The 19,201-nt window shown below is 42.2% G+C and overlaps 2 protein-coding genes across 3 annotated transcripts in view; one reads left to right on the plus strand and one right to left on the minus strand.

Annotated features, from left to right (window-relative positions):
• Window positions 1-10,739, plus strand: part of WDR19 (WD repeat domain 19) — a 97,258-nt gene extending 86,519 nt beyond the window's left edge. The window contains exons 33-37 of the mRNA XM_003800704.3: window positions 1,910-2,060; window positions 3,976-4,099; window positions 4,846-4,922; window positions 5,232-5,356; window positions 10,225-10,739. Coding sequence (XP_003800752.1) covers window positions 1,910-2,060; window positions 3,976-4,099; window positions 4,846-4,922; window positions 5,232-5,343 — 464 coding nt within the window. The 3' untranslated portion in view covers window positions 5,344-5,356; window positions 10,225-10,739. The remainder of the gene's footprint in view (window positions 1-1,909; window positions 2,061-3,975; window positions 4,100-4,845; window positions 4,923-5,231; window positions 5,357-10,224) is intronic.
• A 1,119-nt stretch (window positions 10,740-11,858) lies between these two features.
• The window catches only part of RFC1 (replication factor C subunit 1), an 83,582-nt gene continuing 76,239 nt past the window's right edge, over window positions 11,859-19,201 (minus strand). The window contains exons 23-25 of one of the 2 annotated variants that reach the window (XM_003800682.3): window positions 16,590-16,803; window positions 14,417-14,608; window positions 11,859-13,113 (exon numbers count right to left, since the gene is read on the minus strand). In XM_003800682.3, coding sequence (XP_003800730.1) covers window positions 13,033-13,113; window positions 14,417-14,608; window positions 16,590-16,803 — 487 coding nt within the window. In that variant the 3' untranslated portion in view covers window positions 11,859-13,032. The remainder of the gene's footprint in view (window positions 13,114-14,416; window positions 14,609-16,589; window positions 16,804-19,201) is intronic. The other variant, XM_023507420.1, reaches the window with a different exon arrangement.

A 19,201-nucleotide genomic window follows, 5' to 3' on the forward strand; every position in this document is an offset into this window, starting at 1 on the left:
TCTAGAGAGAGCCCACCACCCACACTCCCATCACCTGAGTACCGTCTAGAGAGAGCCCACCACCCACATTCCCATCACCTGAGTACTGTCTGCAGAGAGCTCACCACCCACACTCCCATCACATGAGTACTGTCTGCAGAGAGCCCACCACCCACACTCCCATCACCTGAGTACCATCTACAGAGAGCCCACCACCCACACTCCCATCACATGAGTACTGTCTGCAGAGAGCTCACCACCCACAATCCCATCACGTCAGTACCGTCTGCAGAGAGCCCACCACCCACACTCGGCATCAGCACCGTACTACTAGACTCAGTAACTCCACAGCCACTGTTCTGAGCTCTCTGCATATGTTAGCTGATTGAATCTTCACAGCAACCTCATGGTGGGCCTCAAGACACTCCCAGGTTCAGTGGTCCTTCACTAGGCGGACTCACTCCCTCCAGGGCACAACACAAGCTTCTGAGTCCCTTCCTGGTGGAGACACCCAGGATACACATTCAGCAAATCTTCCAGGAGGGACTTGGCAACATAGCTGAACTGGTGGACAGGGCTCATTAGAGATTTGGTTTTAGTGGGGGGTGGTCGTGTTGGCACCCTCTGCCTGGCATGTACCCAGTTTCCCAGAGAGCAGGTATTCAGCAGATTAAATGGGCTAACATATGCAGAGAGCTTAGAACAGTGGCTTGTGGAGTTAGTCTCAAATGCTGTGCTAATACCAAATGATCAATTCTGAAAATGGTGGGAACCCTCCCCAAATCGAAGTTCCCAGATGCCAGCCAAGGGCAGCTGTTGAGCAGGCCTTCCCAACGGTAACAAGTCTCAAGCCTGCACACATGAGTACTGTCGTTATTTTCCCTGTTATAGATAAGCCAACTGGGGCAAAAGAAATGAAGTAACCCTTGCCCCAAGTCACACTGTCAGCCAAAAAAAGTCTGGCTTTATATTCTCAATGACAGTAGGGTAATGCTTCAAAAAAGAGCTTCATTATTCTAAACGACACACAATTATAACATTCTCAGATGATGAGATCTTGTCACATTATGATAGATCAGCAAAGTTTTTCTGTGAAGGGTCAGGGTTTTAGGCATTGTGGGCCATATGGTCTCTGTCACAACTGTTCAACTCTGCCACTTTGTCATGAATAATGCATAAATGAATGAACATAACTGTGTTCCAATACAACTTTATTTTTGGGCACAGAAATCTGAACTTAATATAAATGTAACATGTCACAAAATACTATTTTGGTTTTTTTTTTTTTTCCCAACCATGTAAAAATCATTCTTCACTTACAGGCCTAACGAATAGTCAAAGGACCAGATTTGGCCCATGGGTTATAATTTGCCAATCCCTAGTCTCTAAATTTACTCTTTTTTGTTACATGAAAAACATTTTCAAATAATTGTATACCATTTGGGGCAATGGGTGGGAGAAAATAAGCACTCTCCAGTCTCATGATTGCTGCGGGAATGGAAATCAGCATGGCCTCTCCAGAAAGCAGGGGGTTTTTTGGTGATTTTTTTTGAAGGTCCTGTTCTTTGAGCCAGGAATTCTGTCTGTCTTTAAAGAATTAGATGCATGCAGAGAGGCTGATAAATAAGGTAATTAATCTCCCTACCCCATTTATCAGCACTTCTGTCAAATGCAAAATGCATCACAAAGGTGCAGAAAGATACAGAAGCGTTGCTCTGGCAGTGCAGGCCCCAGTGTTACAGGCAGTATTGGAATAATCAAGGCAAAGACATTGGACTCCACTGCTGTGCCATTTCCTCATTGAACAGACTGCATCTGGTTCTTTCCAGAGAAAGCAGAGTTCAGAGATGTGACCCTGTGTTCCTCCAGAACCAGGCCTGGCATTGTGCCCCCCACTGAGACTCCTTCTGCTCTCACATTTGCCTTGCAGACATTGTACCCATCCTGACATCCACTGTGATTGAGTGTCACAGGGCAGGCCTGAAGAACTCTGCTTTCAGCTTTGCAGCTATGTTGATGAGGCCTGAATACCGCAACAAGATAGATGCCAAATACAAAAAGAAGATTGAGGCCATGGTCAGGTAGGCAGAGACAGCCCTTTCTGCTGGCTCAGCACATTTCTCCAAGGAGGCTTTCAGAGCGCTAATGTGCAGTAAGAAAATGGGTGGGGTAGCAGTTGGGGTCATATTCAGGCACAAGCAGCAGAAAACAGGACAGTGGCTTGACCACACCAGTATTTAATTCAGGCATAAGGTGTCAACATCCAGGGCTCATGCCACCAAGCACAGATCCTTCCGTCTTCCACCTTTGCCGTCATAACATAGACGGTTCCTCCTCAATCACAAGACATCTGTTCCATCTCTGGACACTACACCACCATTCAAGGCAGGAAGGAGGAAAATTAAAGATGAAAAGAGCCTATCTTTTTATTCAGGAAGGCACCCTCCACAGGACTTCCATTTTCACCTCTGTGGCCAGTACTTTGCCACACAGAATTTCTAGCTAGTGGAAACAAGTTCTGTTGGCAAGGAAGGAGGAGAGAATGGCTGTTAGGTAGGCAGCAAACACTGTCTGCCACCAAGGGATGAACAGTGAACATCTCAGCAGAAGAGCCTTCAGATTAGCACAGCTGCCTGCCAGCAGAGGGTTCCTGTCCACAGGCTGTGCAGCCCCAAAGGAACACAGGCTTGTCCTCCCTTCAGAAAGCAGTAAGTGGCCTGGTTTTCTAAAGGAAAACTAGGAAAAATTAGAACTAGCATTTACAAAAATTGCAATCGCAGTAATTTTAAACTATCATTCATTCATAATAGTGATTACATTTGGGTCTCCTATTAGTCACATTATAACCAGGAGACCCAAGTATCTGAATCTTGACTGAGACCTAGACTGAATTGGCAGCAGATGGGGCTACATGACCATTCCTTTCCATGTATGTATGTATATATTTATTTAAACTTTTTAAGAGATAGTGCTCACTCTGTTGCCCAGGCTAAAGTGCAGTGACACAATTACAAGTCACTGCAACCTAAACTTCTGGACTCAAGCAATCCTCCTGGTTCAGCCTCCTGCACAGCTCGGCCGAACTACAGGCACATGCTTCATTCCCAGCTCTTTTTTTATTTTGTAGAGATATGGTCTCACTGTGACATGGGGCTGGTGTCGAACTCCTGACCTCAAGAAATCCTCCTGCTTCAGCCTTCCAAAGTGCTGGATTGCAGGCATGAGCCATTGCACACAGCCAAAACACTCCATTTTTTAAGCCTAAGTAGGTTCAATTAGTCTGGCCTAACATACCTGCTAGCATGGAAAATAAGTCTGGCCTAACATACCTGCTAGCATGGTGGGGACAAACTCATTAGAAAATGCAAGATCATATTTACAGCTCAGTACCATTGCTGTCCTGGGCTGTGGCTTGGAAGAGCTGCTAGTCCTTCTCTCCCGGCATATGAGTAATTTGTAGCAATGTGGTACCTGCTGGCAACATTGGCTATTTAATTAAAATAGAATCAAATGCAAAACTTTAGTCTCTCACACTAACTGTATTTCAAATGCTCAAATATGGCTCATGGTTACTGTATTGGATGACACTGAACATTTCTACTGCCACAAAAAGTTCTCCTGGACAGCACTTTACTGTGATTCGCCTTTTCCGGCTCAGCTACACAAAAGATGGGGACTGAGGAAAAACGCAAGCACAGCACTCCAGTAGCCCCTGAAGAGGAGACAGCCCTCCTGTGTCTTCTGCCATTTACTATGCTAAGAACTCCGACTCCCGAACGTTTACTAAGGCCCCACACACTGACCAGTCCTTGGTCTTCCTCCCTGGAGCTGGATCAAGGCTGACAGGGAGGTTGTAAGTCTCTCCAATCCCCAGGGTCTGAGCATGAAGAAGTACACGTGTCCCATGTTCCTAGTTTCCCAAATTTGCTTTCTCCTTGCCACCCACATAACATGAAATAAAGTATTTTTTAAATGACATGTAATTCTTCCTCATAGGAGACCTGATACGTCCGAGACAGAAGAGGCCACGACTCCATGTCCATTCTGCAAATTTCTTCTCCCAGAGTGTGAACTCCTCTGTCCTGGATGTAAAAACAACATCCCATACTGCATTGTAACAGTAAGTTTCTTTATAACAATTTTCTTCTTTGCACATATACCTGTAACCCATTTTAATACTTAGTATTTTTTTAATCTTCAAATTTCCTGCAACATTTAGCAGATTTCATGGTAGACAAAGTTGAAAGTTATATTCACAGCACATAATAAGCTCAGTGAAGACCCCGCGGGGCAGTTTGGCGCTGCTGGTCCTGGGCTCACATTTGCTGCCATTTATCGGCTGCATGACTTGATGCCGTTTGCTTTACCCTGCTGGGTTCCTCAGGAGTTGGCCTCAGTAGGCAGGTGTTGCTACAGAGCAGTTAGATAGCAGATAACATGTATGGAGCCTTAGTGCAATACCTGACATGCTGGAGCACCTGATGTTATGTAGAATAAAAACTACAAAGTATACATGATCTATGTGTTTATGATTTAATTTTAAAAAACTGCCATTAAAGACCAATTATCAGAAAACTTTAAATATCAATGTCAGATTGTTACTGGGCTAATATAAGCTTTATTTTAAAGGAAAATAAATTCAAGTAATGATGTTACAAAATTGAAGGCTATTGGTCCTTTAAATAATATTTGATAAGTAAAATCTAACATCTTTTTAATGCCATCTTTCTAGTCAATTACCCATGTAAAATGTCATTAATTTTATAACTTAGAGGTCTGACTTTTCACTGTAATTCAATTGTAATAATTGAATAATGGAGTTTTCAAAATAAAGATGAATTTCACTCTTAAATGTACTGTTTCTAGGGTCGACATATGTTGAAAGATGATTGGACAGTGTGTCCCCATTGTGACTTCCCTGCTCTCTACTCAGAATTTAAGATGTAAGTGTGTGTCATCTCCCTTGGTCACACAGATTTATCTAAAATAGGCCTTTCATTTTATCACTTTTATTCTGAAGTATCCTTATATTTGTTCATGTTCCCAAAGCTGAACATCTCTTAAGACCTAAATCATCTTTGTGGAAGAATCTTCCACGTTTGAGCATCACCCTTAAAGATCTTGCATGAGACTGAATGTATCTAATTCTTAAATCACATAATGAGCACGTATTTAAAAACTTGTTTTTCACATTAGAGTAATCCAGAGCTAAAGGAATAGATTTCATTACTCCACATTCTTTGTCCCAACAGCATGTTAAACACTGAAAGCACATGTCCTATGTGTTCAGAAAGATTAAACTTCACTCAGCTGAAAAAACTGTCCGACTGTACCCAGTACCTGCGCACAGAGGTGGAATCGTGAGCAGCGCCTTCGGGTAAGTGCCAGGGCGAGGGGGCCACGTAGCCTTTACCTGTATTGGCACTGACTCCTTTTTGTGCATCCTGTAACTTGTCAGACTTCAACAGTCTGACAACAAACGGTTGAGGTATTTTTTTAAATGTTAAATTGCAGGTATTACAGTTGCCATAGTGACAAAGGTTGTCTGGCCAAGCAGCATCACAGATTCCAACAATAACATTTTATCAAATCACATGAGTTATTTTTAATCAGGCCATTAAAATTAAAGCCAGCTAATAAAGTGGGAGTGAGTTTTTAAGTTCTATGATAATTCAGAAAATGTGTTATAAAAATGTTGGTTTCCAGAGATTTGCAAAAAATTCTTCATTTCTTTTCCAAGTCTCATTTTTGTTGTTGGGAAGCCAAAAAAGGCCTGCCAAAACTGAGGAGATTCTTTTAGGCCCTGACACTGCATCTCAATGTGTTCTGGGTCTCGCCCCCACCCAGCTTTGCAGTCTTCCAGCTTGCAGTAGCATCTGAGCAGCTGGACGAGACAGAAACAAAAGCAGATGTTATCTTGACACCGTTGCACTGCTGTAAAGGAAAACCTGAGGCTGCGTAATTTATGAAGAAAAGAGGTTTATTTCTTTATCTCCTGTTCTATAAGCATGGCTCCAGTAAGGACTTTAGGAAACTTCCATTCATAGTAGAAGGCAAAAAGGAGCAGGCATTATTATATTGTGAGAGGGAGTGTTAAACAGCCAGATGACCCAGACACCTCCCACTAAGCCCCACCTCCAACTTGGGGATCAAATTTCAATGTGAGATTTGGAGCCGAATATCCAGACTCCACCACCTCATATCAGCAAGTCCTCTGGTTCTCTTTGTGACTTTTTGTTGCAGCTGCAAAAAAGCAAAGAGTGGCACCAGCCATCATCTCTGCGATTACTTCACCGTGGTGCAGCCTCATTGGGCCTTTTTGCTGTTTTTGAACCACTTACTGCAAACTGTTTTCTGCAAGGGCTGTACCATTTTACTTCACTGCCAGCATTACAGAAGGTTCCAGTTTCTCCATCTCCTCTCCAACACCTGTTACTGTCTGCCTGTTTCAGTATAGTCACCCTCCCGTGGTTATTTTGGTTTTGACTTGCATCTCCTTAATAACTGATGAAAAGATGCTCAACTTCATGTGCTGCTTGGCCATTATGTATCTTTGAAGATACACAAGTCCTGTGCCCATTTCTTTAATTGGGTTGTGGCATATGTTATATTCTATTATATAACTATATACTAGAGTTATACTAGAATATAACTAGTACATGATCTGGAAATATTTTGTGGGTTTTCACTTTCTTGACAATAGTATCTTTTGACACACACAAGTATCTTATTTTGATGGAGTTTATCTACTTTTTGCTTTGGTTGCTTATGGTTTTGGTTTCTTATACTAAAAAAACCCAGTGCCTAACCTGAGCTGGAGATTGAGACCTATGCTTCCTTCTAGGAGTTTTATAATTATCACTGTTACATTTAGGTGCCTGATCTGTTAAATTTTTGGATATGCACCATTTGTTGGAAAGACTCTTTCCCCATTGGCCTTGTTTTTCTGTTTGACAAAGAACATGTAGCAGGAATAACTTCTACAGCTCAAATGTTTTGAAAATATTTTCTCCCTCTCCATGGCTTCCCTTGTTCTGAATGGTGTCTTGAAGAAATTTTTATTTTGATGAAGTATAATTTTTAAATTTTATAGTTATTGGTTTCTGCATCCTAAGTTTAAAATTATTTTGGTTTTTACCTACTCAAAAGTCAGGTACTTTTTTTTAGAAGCTCTGGGTCTATAATCCATCTTAAAATACTTTTTGCTTCTCCCTCTCAAATAGCCATCTAGTCTTCTAGTTCAGTTCTTGCACTGAACTGAGAGCCCTTATCAATCGCATTTTAAGTGTGGGTCTATTTCTGGGCCCTCCCCTTTGCCAAAGTTGTCTTTCCCTCATTTTACCATTTTACTGTGTGGCTTCTTTCAAGTCTTAAAGTATCGTGGCTCTCCTGCCACACTGTCCAAGATTATGGGGGGATACTTTGCTTCTCTGTACACAATTTTAGAATCGGCTTCTCAAATTCTATTTAATTATGATTGGGACTCATTAGTTGCTAACAAGTGATCGCAACTTTAAACACCACACATTTATCTCACAGTTTCTACTGGTCAGTAGTCTAGACGCTGGGTCCTCTCAGGGTCTCACAGGGCTCGAGTCATGGTGGGTGGAGCTGCATTATCATCTGGGGACTGAAGTCATCTTCCAGGCTATTTGTCCTTTATGGCCAGCAGACTGAAGCCTTCAGCTCCTAGACCCATTTTTTGATGCATGGCCTCCCACCCCACAAAACTGTGCCTTAAGTCCTGCATGAGAGCATTTCTCCTTCAGGGAAAGTTGGGACTTCTCAAAAAGGGCTCACCTGACTCTCTGGATTAAATCAGTCATCTCAGTGGGGGCCTTAACTCCCTCTAAAATCCCTTTGTCATTCAATGAAACCTCACCAACTCAAGGAAAAGTAGCACATAAGATATGTCTGTTTCTGAGGGATCTTGGGCTGTAATCTATAATTTCATGTCATTTTGTTACTTGTTTTCCTGCTATTTGGCTATTAGTATTTCATTTGATTCTACTGACTTTTCCTCCCTTTTTTAATGTGGCTCATGTTGTATACATCCACATCCATATAAACACTATAATTCAATGGGTCATCTTTCTTCAGTCACATTTTTAAAAGCAACAACAAAAAAATAGCTTTCTATTCACCCACATACTTACAATTTCCATGTTATTCTTGCTTTTCTGAATCCAAGTTTCCACTCAGTGTTACTTCCTTTAATGTCTTGCAAGTGCAGGTTTGCTGGTGACTGTTAATTTTGAAGAGTGTTTTTATTTCATATGGAATTCTGAGTTGATTTTCTAAATATATTTGTCTCCACTGTTATAAAGTTTGTCAGTTTCCATGTATATATTATTTTCTCTCTGGCTACACTGAAGGCATTCTCTTTGTTCCTAGTTTTCAGAATTTGTACTAGGTCAGGTCCAATGGCTCATGCTGTAATCCTAGCATTTGGGGAGAGTGAGGTGGGAGGACTGCTTTGAGGTCAGGAGTTGAAGGACCAGCCTGAGGAAAAGTGAGAACCTTTCTCTACTAAAAATAGAAAACGAAGAGCTGAATGTGATGGTGCATGCCTGTAATCCCAGCTACTTGGGAGGCTTCTGCTTGAGCCCAGAAGTTTGCAGTGAGCTCTATCTCCACCCTGGAAGAATAAGACTGTCCCCAAAACAATTTTTTTTTTACTGTAATACTTGCCAAAATGTGGTTTTCGAATTTTTTTCAAGGCTTATTTAGAGACAGGTCTACCACCTTGAGCAAAAGTGAGACCCCCATTTCTATAACAAAAAAAAATAGCTGGGCACCCAACTTCCTTGAGTTGGGCAGGGATTGTGAATAAGAGGTTTCATTGAATGACAAAGGGATTTTAGAGGGAGTTAAATAGCTGGGCACACACTGCTAGTCTCAGCATCCCTTGAGCCCAGGAGTTTGAGGCTGCTGTGAGCTATGATGATGCCACTGCATTCTACTTTTTTTTAGAGACAGATCTTGCTCTCTTGCCCAGGCTGAAGTACAGTGGCACAATCATAGTTCACTGTATCCTCCACCTCAGCCTATCAAGTAACCAGGACTCGAGGCATGTAACCACACCTGGCTAATCTTTACCACAGGCAGATCTGGAACTCCTGGTCTCGAGTAAGCTTCTCAAAGCACTGGGCTTACAGGCGTGAGTCGCCACCCCACCTCCTCTCTTTCCCCCTCAATTTGGACACTGAGTCATTTATTCTTCAAGTCCTCTTTCTGTCCCTTTCTAACTTCTCTTTCCTAAACTCTTGTGCCTGACCACTTGAAATCCAGAGGTCACTTAAGTTCTTTCATCTCTATTCTAAAGTTAACTGACCCTTCTTCTAAGTACAATTATTTCAGATTTTGTCTAAAGTTTATAACTATTATCTGATAATAATTTATCTATAATAGTAGTATTAAAATATTACTAATAGTATTATCTATTAGTATATCTAATAATGAATCTCTCTACCACTTCTGAAAGTAGAATCCTATTTTGTTAAGACAATTTATAGAAAATCTCAAGTTCCTAAACTAGTGTTTTTCAACCTTTAAGCCTATAAACTTCTACAGCACACTTAATGTTGACCAAAAAAAAAAAAAAGTAAATAATGTATTATTATAATGTATAATAATGTATTAAAAATTTTCACAGCATAGCAGTTGAAAAATCACTGCCCTAGATTCTGGTATGTCATAACGTGGTGGGAGGTTTGTCTTCAGTGAGTTATGATTATGTACTGTCTTCTGATATAGCTGGGTGCAGTGGCATATAACTTGTAGTTCCAGCCACTCAGGAAGCTGAAGTAGGAGGATCACTGAGCCCTAGTTTGGGGCTGCCATGATCACACGCCAGTGTGAGCCGTACAGTGAGAATGCCTCTTTAAAACAAAAAATCTGTCATACAGTGACTGTTGGTTGAAGCTATCGTTCACTGCCTCCTTTTAAAGAGCCAGTAACTGTTTAATTTCAGGGACCTTTTTCTCTAGTTTGCTGAGCACTCTGAGGTGGTGAACAGCACCCTCACTGTACAGTGAAGGCTCCGCATGCCCACACAACTTTTGGCAGTTATCACATGCAGTATCAATTACAAACTGAAGATTTATAGCTTCTATGCAGCATTCCTGCTCCACGTTTCCTGAGATGAGCAAAATTCCTTCTTAGTACTTGGCTTTATCATCAAATGCCAGTCATTACTTGAAACCCTTTTAAAAGCCTTCAAAGTGTTTTGTTTGTCCTTTCTAGATATAGTGCTCCTCAGAAGGCATTTTTCACAGGAGGCCGTGTTTCCAGCTGGTGGATTTAAGAGATGGTCCTTCCTGGATACAGAAAAACGAAAACAAAGGTGCCCCCTCCAGGGCAGCACTTTCAGCTCTGCGGAGGGCCAAGAGCACCTCCCAAACTTGCTGTTCATTGTATTTTGTATATTTCCTCTTCAAAGTCTCAGAGACTTTGTTCTGCAATGTTAATAATCTTACGACATACTTGTAAATATTCGGTTTTGATAACTTTTATATTTTGAAGTAGTGCCTTTAAAATAAAGTTGTTGACTAGATAGGTGTGGCGTCTTCCTGGATCTAGAGACAAAAAAGGAGGGGCACAGAGACTTTCGTCTCTAATCCTAGCACTGCGGGAGGCCAGTTCTACAGCAACCTGGAGCAACTTGGCAAGACCCCCGTGACTACGAAAAATTTAGCCCAGCACGATGTCAAGGACCTGGAGTCCATGCTTCTCAGGAGGCGTGAGCCCAGGAGTTGAGGTTGCAGTGAGCTAGGCTAACACCATGGCACTCTAGCCTGGGCACTGGGGTAAAGCCCTGTCTTGAGAGATAAAAGATGGTAGCTTTGAAGCACTATCAAGTTTGAACAGGGTTAATAGTTTTAAAAGCCTGAAATTAGACATTTATATACATTAAGGCTAAATAGCAGAATCAGTCCCAGAACCAAAAATCAATTTTTGAAGGAATGAGTGAAAGTAAAAGCTTGTATCTGTTGAGTCATTCTACTGCACACTATGGAATTCCTGTCACAAAATTAAACTCCTGACTTCCCCTGAAAACATAATACATCATTTGAAATCTTATCCAAGGCTGTATGAAGGTTACTTCCTCCATAGCTCACACACATTCCAACATTGATAGTACAAGCTTCCTTGCGATCCAAGGCCAACCTCACCAGATGTCTGAAAATCACCAGGTAAAAAGGAATTCAAGCGGTTAAAAAAAATGAAAATGTCACCACCATGTCTGTACAGCTGACAGAAATGAGTCACGGAGTCAACTCTGAGTGAAATCAGATGATACAATTTCAAGGGGCTGGCCCCAGCAACACGATGAAAGATAAAGTTGAATAATTTGTTACGGACAACAAAACAGCCCAAGACTCCATCTTGAAAACAACACATGTGTAGTTTTATGCTACAGAGATGCGCGACACCAAGGGGCTCCAATGACAATTCAATCCCAATACAGAACATTCAGATTCATACCCAAACTGCTGTGGAACCACCAACTGCCACCTGCCACTTAACCTCCTGGTCACAGGCACTTCAAAGAGGAATCAAACAGACCCACAGGTATCAAAGGGCATATTTATAATTTCTGATTGTAAAAGGAATGCTGTTTTATACACATTGTGCCAGTCTTGTGTTCTGAGCTTTTAAAATTAAAAGAATCATAATGAACGAGGGCAATGAGTAAATTACAGTCCCTGTCCTGGTGTGTCCAGGGATGGGGCAAACCAGCCTTGCATATCCAGGAGTAACAGATGGAAGACTATGCATAAGAAAACCACCCTCACCCCACTGGGGAAGAAACTGTTACTAAAGCAGAAAAGTTTCAAGTCTGGCTTTAACAAAGAGAAGGGCATGACTCAGTAGGCAAAGGCTTTAAGGAAACATTTTATTTTCATAATGAATTAACCTCCACAAAGGGCGTTTTCCACACTGGTAAATAGACTTTAAATGTCTCAGGCACTTTATCCCTCCTCTCCTAAAGGCAGGCAGGGAATACCATCCTTATTTACATTCCCTTTAGCACATACCTCACAGAGGCAGCACGGCACGTACCTCTGAGCATTTACCGCCAAGATTAAAAAACAGCTGGCTAGATGCACAGCCTCAGGGCCACACAACAAGTACAGGAACAATCTAAAGTTCCATTGGGGTCTGTGGAATCAACCATAGGACAGGGCCAGATCTCCCAGGGACCAAGTGAACAAAAGCCAATGTTGTCACATGACAGAGTGAGCCCTAAGACTCTGACCCAGTCTGGGCCCTACTTGCTTGAACCTGATAGGTTGAGACTCCAGGATAAGAATGTCATGTTCCACAGTCCCCTGCCCCCTCTAGTAACAACAACAGAGGCCTCTCCATGAAATCCTGTTCGCAGCAGAGATGTGGTCAGTGCTCACGGAATAGAGTTCTGACTCTTCAACCGCCAATGTTCTGTTTCACGCAACTGGTTAGTAAGGGATAAGCTTTTTTATCCCATCGTGTGCAAATGAGAGTAAGGAAAGTAATATACCAACGCAATATTAAGAATTTGTACATGTGTTACATGGAACATTTTCATTCCTAATGCATACTTTGCAAGATATTTGGCAGCATATAAAGAATACCCGGTTTTAGGTGGTGTTTTGTAATACGATTTATTTACAAAATTTCACCACATAATAGGAACTCCCTCTAAAAAATGTATCAGAATTGGTCCCATAAAGGCCATTAGGATAAATTCTTATGTCTACAAAAGACACCTTCATGCCACTGACTCCAAAACCTGCATATAGTTTCTAGTTCCAATTATACACACTGCAACTGGATTGATGGGACAGCAGAGGACGCAAGCAGTCCTGTCGACCTCTATAAGAGGTGTACGTGAGCCAATCAGTTGCATCCTTCTAGTTGCATTGCCCTTTATTTATAATGGGGACCACCAGGTCTTACCATTAAGCTAAAACATGGTTGCTCTGGGAAAAGTGAGGTTTTCTCTACACCAGCTTGATTGATCTGAAAGGTGAGTAAAAAGTGGCTACTGGAAGGTAGGGAAAAATAGTTTCATTTCTTCAAACGTTTCCCTTTTCCTTTTCTGGACTCATCTTTGTCTGGTTTTGAAGGCTTTGAAGATTTTGTCTTTCTCTGTTGATGGGATAAAAGATGTACAAAATAGTTAATATTTATGAGTAAATGAAGTAAGTTCATCACTGCAATAAATCTAATCTTTACCTGCAAGTTAATTTAAAAAGAAGAGAGGTCGCCAACATCTGTATCTCAGGCTATTGCTTGCCCCGAGCAGCTTACTTTCCAGCAACAACTGGGCTGGTCACTGCTTTAAATGCTAGCAGTAAAAACCGAAAAACTGGCTCAGCGCCTGTGGCTCAACCAGCTAAGGCGCCAGCCATGTACACCTAAGGTGGCGGGTTCGAATCCCCAACCCGGACCCGCCAAACAACAATGACGGCTGCAACCAAAAAAAAAAAATAGCCGGGCCTTGTGGCGGGCGCCTGTGGTCCCAGCTACTTGGGAGGCGGAGGCAGGAGACTCGCTTGAGCCCAGGAGTTGGAGGTTGCTGTGAGCTGTAATGCCACGGCACTCTACCCAGGGGGACAGCTTGAGGCTCTGTCTCAAAAAAAAAAAAAAAAAAAACTGAAAAACTATCTAGAAATAAAGTATGTTCCCATATAAGGCAGTTTTCTTGGAGGTAAAACATAGGTATATTTAGGAAAGACAAAATAAGCAAGACGTAATTTACAAATACGATGTTTACATGAAGAATTTCCTTTCAGTTCCAGGTTAGAGGCCTAAACATGGCCATTTTGGGGAAGAGAAAGAGAGGGAGACAACCTCTCAGGTCTCCATGAGAGCGACAATGGAGAAGGCCACTGTTCCTGACCCTGCACACACAGAGAAATGAAGGGCAAGCAGCAGACAGAGCAGGGAGAGAGGAGACAGACCATTAATTACCTCAGCCATTTGTGGACCAATCCCACAACTAATTTTAATCTCTCCTAGCAAAAAACAAGGACACCTGACACTCAGAAACTTCTACAAGCAGTTTGACGGTTGGAGCAAAGTATGGACAATAGAAGGGAGAAACGGTTTTGTTAAAAATATTATCCTTAATTATGCCATGGAAATGTGTGTCCATAGATAAGAAAGCATATACCAAGGGCTAAATAAATAAAAATGGAACTTTTTCTAACATAACATATGGTCACAAATACAATGGTCTGTGTTCTTGGTATTTGGCTCTTCCATCACTATAAGAAGCTGTTTATAAAAATGAAATCTATTCCTGCTCCACCTTCAACTGTGACAAAAACCAAGTATTTTCAACTTACGCTGCTACTTGCTAAACAGGCCCCATTGTTCACAAGGCACGTTATGAATAAGAAAAGATCATCTACTCTTGGGGTCTCCTATCTGCAGCTTAAGACACTACCTTGATCATAGCATCAGTTTCTATAGCATCCTGGTCTTTCTCATCAGCTTGAGAGTCATCCTCATGTAACTCTTCATTATATTCAGAATCCAGGGATGAGCCTGTGCTGTGTCTCAATGTCTTTACTGCCTGAAGTGAATATGGAGTAAGGTGGGCTTCCTTATTGTAAGCTCTCGTAAAGGCTGCTTTCACCTATAAGAAAGGAATGGAGAACGTTTTTTTTTTAAATCTAAGGGTCACATGCAGTGGCTCACACCTATAATCCTAACACTCTGGGAGGCCGAGGCAGGTGGACTGTTTGAGCTTACGAGTTCAAGACCAGCCTGAGCAAAAGTGAGACCCCATCTCTACTAAAAATAGAAAAACTGAGGCAAGAGATCACTTGCCTGAGTGATCACAAACCTGAGTTTGAGGTTGCTGTGAGCTATGATGCCACGGCACTCTACCCAGGGCAATGGCTTAAGACTGTCTCCAAAAAAAAGTCTAAGCACCAAATTATTATTTTCAATTCTACAAACCTAAAAGGAGGTTCTGCAAGCCCCTTAAAACTATTCATAAAATATTTATGCAAACATAAGTATATGCACTTTTTTTTGAGACAGAGACTGACTCTACTGCCCACGCTAGAGTGCCATGGCGTCATCATAGCTCCCAGTAACTTCAGACTCCTGAGTTTCAGCAGTCCTCCTGCCTCAGCCTCCTAAGTAGCTGAGACTATAGACTCCTGCCTAAACACCTGGCTAGTTTTTCTATTTTTCGTAGAGATGGGGTCTCACTCTTCATCAGGTTGGTCTCAAACCCCAAAGCTCAAGCAATCTGTCCACCTCAGCCTCCCAGAGTGCGAAGACTGCAGCTGTGAGCCACTGCGCCCAGCCAGTGTATGCATTTTTCTAGGGAGAAGTTCCATATTCATGACATTCTTAATAGAGCCCATAATTCAAAAAAGATTAGGAATCAGTATTTGGGAACTTTAGGCAAACAAACAAACAAAATCACTTCAAATAATTTTGACCTATTCAGGGCTCGGCGCCTGTGGCTCAAGCGGCTAAGGCGCCAGCCACATACACCCAAGGTGGCGGGTTTGAATCCCCAGCCCGGGCCCGCCAAACAACAATGACGGCTGCAACCAAAAAATGGCCAGGCGTTGTGGCGGGCGCCTGTAGTCCCAGCTACTTGGGAGGCTGAGGCAGGAGACTCGCTTGAGCCCAGGAGTTGGAGGTTGCTGTGAGCATGATGCCACGGCACTCTACCCAGGGGGATAGCTTGAGGCTCCATCTCAAAAAAATAAAAATAAATAAAAATAATTTTGACCTATTCAGCATTCCCACATTTCTACAAACAAGTAACTTCAATAAAAAAGGGCTCATAATTAGGTAGAACTTGGCTTTTAAAGCCACAAAACACATAAGTTACCTTTAATAACAGTAGTTATTTCAAAATACTAACTTGAAAAGTCTTAACTTCAAACTTATACACATAATTCCAAAGTCAGTCCATGAATTCTAACGACAGATGTCTGCTGTGAGAGACCTTACAAATCAGTAAGTTGCTGTGAGAACTTACTGATCACCATTAAGTGAGCTCGAATTGGGCAAACTACAGAGAACACATCTTCTAAAACAGCCTCCAACAGGCAGGCACAGAGCCAGGCCCTCGGTACTGCGTGTTCAGACCACAGCACTGTAGCATCTTCATGCTCGTTACAAAATCAGTACAGGGGATACAGTATCGCATGGATTGTCCAATTGGAATGGATACTGAATCTATAGACTAAATAGACTAATAAAAAGAAAAAAATGACCAAAAATCCTCAGCCGGTAGACACATCTTGATTTTCTTAATCCATACCAGCACACCTCACTTTGAACCGCACAGGTTCCTCCCCCACCCTGTAAGGAATACTTTTATATTTGCTCTTCAGATTTCACTTTTTGATTTTTCCACTGAGCAGGCAGCAAAGGTAAAAATACACATTGTAAAGTCAAATCCAGACATCTACTCTTATTACACAAATGGTACCTTTAGAAAGCATAGGCCATAGGAAGCCAGACCATTTAACGGAGGAAAAAAAGAAACTTTTTTAAAGCATCTATAATATCTCTGAACTCTCCAAGTACAAACCTGGTGATTACCAGGTGACAGAGGACAAGTGCTAGTGGGTTACACAGTTTACCTTGGGATCCAGCTTGGAAAAGGGACTAGGTGTGCCAGCCCAGCTGCTAATTTCCATGATATTCTCAAAGTCTTCTTTCATCAAATAATACGTGTCCATAAGTGCAACAACATCCTGGACTCCTTCTACCCCTTGTGAGGTCAAGGGCTGCACAAGTGCATCCCTCAGGTGTGATAGATAATCCAAGTTTACAGTCCTTTTGCTGGAGTAAGTTCTGAAACCAAAACAAAAGAGACACACCTGTCATCAAAGGCAGACTATCACCAAGCCAACACAGAGTTAATCAGGTAGCGCTCAATTTCTTTTCTTTTCTCTTTTGAGACAGAGTCTCACTCTGTCTCCCTGGATAGTATGCCATGGTGTCATCACAGCTCAAACCAACCTCAAACTCTTGGGATCAGGTGAACTCCTTGCCTCAGCCTCCAGAGTAGCTGGGACTACGGGCACCCGCCCCAACACCCGGCTATTCTTTTGTTGCAGTTTGGCGGGGGCCGGGTTTGAACCCACCACCCTCGGTATATGGGGCCAGCACCCTACTCACTGAGCCACAGTTGCTGCCCTGGGGTCTCATCTTCAGTGGGCTGCCTACTTTTAACAGCCAGCTGGTATGGGGAAAGTCCAGCACTGCACCACCCAGGTAACAGAGACATATCAATGTGCTCAAAGGGAATTTTCTACTTGCCTGATTAGTGACTGAAAAAATAAATGTGAGTTCTGCTTCCATCCTACTCTTAAGGCCCAGGCAACAGCAGTGTGTCTCTCATGTTCGCATGTGTTACAGCCATAGAGATTACTTTAAGTTGCAAAATGTTAAAAGCATCAGTAAAAGACAAGGAAGTTTCCAGCCTCATGTGATGCAGCCACTACTTCCATTTGTTGAACACCTGTTACCCTCCGACTAACAGTATCACATAGGAATGTTTCCCTCACAGGTCCTAATAGTGTTACTCTGAAATCTTCCGTTTCCGGGGCAAGGTTTTCTCCTAATCTAGGAAAATGGCAGAGAATGTTCCTGCACAATCAAAAAGTGATCCATACTGACCAGGGGAATAGACTAGGGAAACAGTCTCTGATCTGCTAAGAATAAGAATGTTACTCTCTTTCTCTCTTATAAATGTTGTCATTTCTTATAGACAGAAAATAACTGAACAAAATATTATTTCAAATGCCACACCATCCTAAACCTTTCCAAGCCAGGTGATTCCTCCCTCCCTTCAAACCAAACAATTATATCTACATACACATATTTTAAACAAGAAATCTCAAAAGCTATTGTCATCAGAACCCACATCAGAATCAGAAAAGAAATGATTCTTTACCAATTACCTATGGGTCCTGCTCCTGTCTTCAGATAACTGAATGTCTTCACCACAAGAAAATACACAGTTCTTGTCAGAAATCTAAAATCTGCCCTCATGTTTTATTACCTAGACAGTTTTTTAAAACTCTATTTTAATTTCACCCATTTCCTCTAGATTTAGTCTTCCATAATCAAGCTCACAAGTACCTAAAGTAGTGTAAGTCCCTAACCACAGTACACAAGAAAATCACAGAACCATGTTCTAAGATTATTCCCTTACAATTTGTTACAATATGGCCATCTGCTAACAGAATTACAGAGCTTGGCTCTGCGCTTGTAGCTCAAGCAGCTAGGGTGCCAGCAACATACACCAGAGCTGGCGGGTTTGAATCCAGCCCCAGCCTGCCAAACAGCAATGACAACTGCAACCAAAAAATAGCTGGGCATTGTGGTGAGCACCTGTAATCCCAACTACTTGGGAGGCTAAGGCAAGAGAATCGCTTAAGCCCAGGAGTTAGAGGTTGCTGTGAGCTGTGATGCCATAGCACTCTACCCAGGGTGATAGCTTGAGGCTATCTCAAAAAAAAAAAAAAAAAGAATTACAGAGCATTAAACCCAGAAGTCTCATGGTGCCATCTGATGTCCCTAAGGAATACAGTGGACACAACCAAGAGGGACTCCCCTAGGGCAGAGGGTGCGTGACCTTTAAAAATGGGGGCAGGCATTCAACCCTGCCAATGAGAAGATGGGAGAAATGCAGCCTTTGCCAGCTTTCAGGGGGCACCTGCTTTCCTTGGTTTGGTCCCTTTCCCCAACCTCTGAGCCAGGTGAGTAGCATCTTCACTAACTCTGACCCCGCTGCCCCCCTTTCCTAAGAACACTGGTGATTACTCTGGGCACACCCAGATAACCCAAAATAATCTTCTCAGTTCAAGATGACAATGTTTGTATTGCTTTGAATTTAAACTCTTATGTTTGTGGTAATTTGTTACAGCAGCTACAGAAAACTAATATATAGGCAGCAAAAAACACTTATGGCATAGGCTAGGAAGAGGAGACTTAATAGGAAGTAGAATTATAAGGAAAAAAAGGAACTTGCCCAGTTCAGCTCTAACCAAAAGTTATGAGTGAGGCCAGATGTGGTGGCTCACACCTGAGATCCTACCACTCTGGGAGGCTGATGCAATGGATCATCTAAGCTCATGAGCTCAAGACCAGCCTGAGCTAGAACAAGGCCCCATCTCTAAAAATAGTGAGGTTCTGTCTAAAAAAAAAGTTATGGGGCAGGAGGATTGCTTGAGCTCAGGAGTTG

Source organism: Otolemur garnettii, unplaced genomic scaffold, assembly GCF_000181295.1.
Source record: "Otolemur garnettii isolate 467f Iridium unplaced genomic scaffold, OtoGar3 scaffold00181, whole genome shotgun sequence".
NCBI classification, from domain to species: Eukaryota; Metazoa; Chordata; class Mammalia; order Primates; family Galagidae; genus Otolemur; species Otolemur garnettii.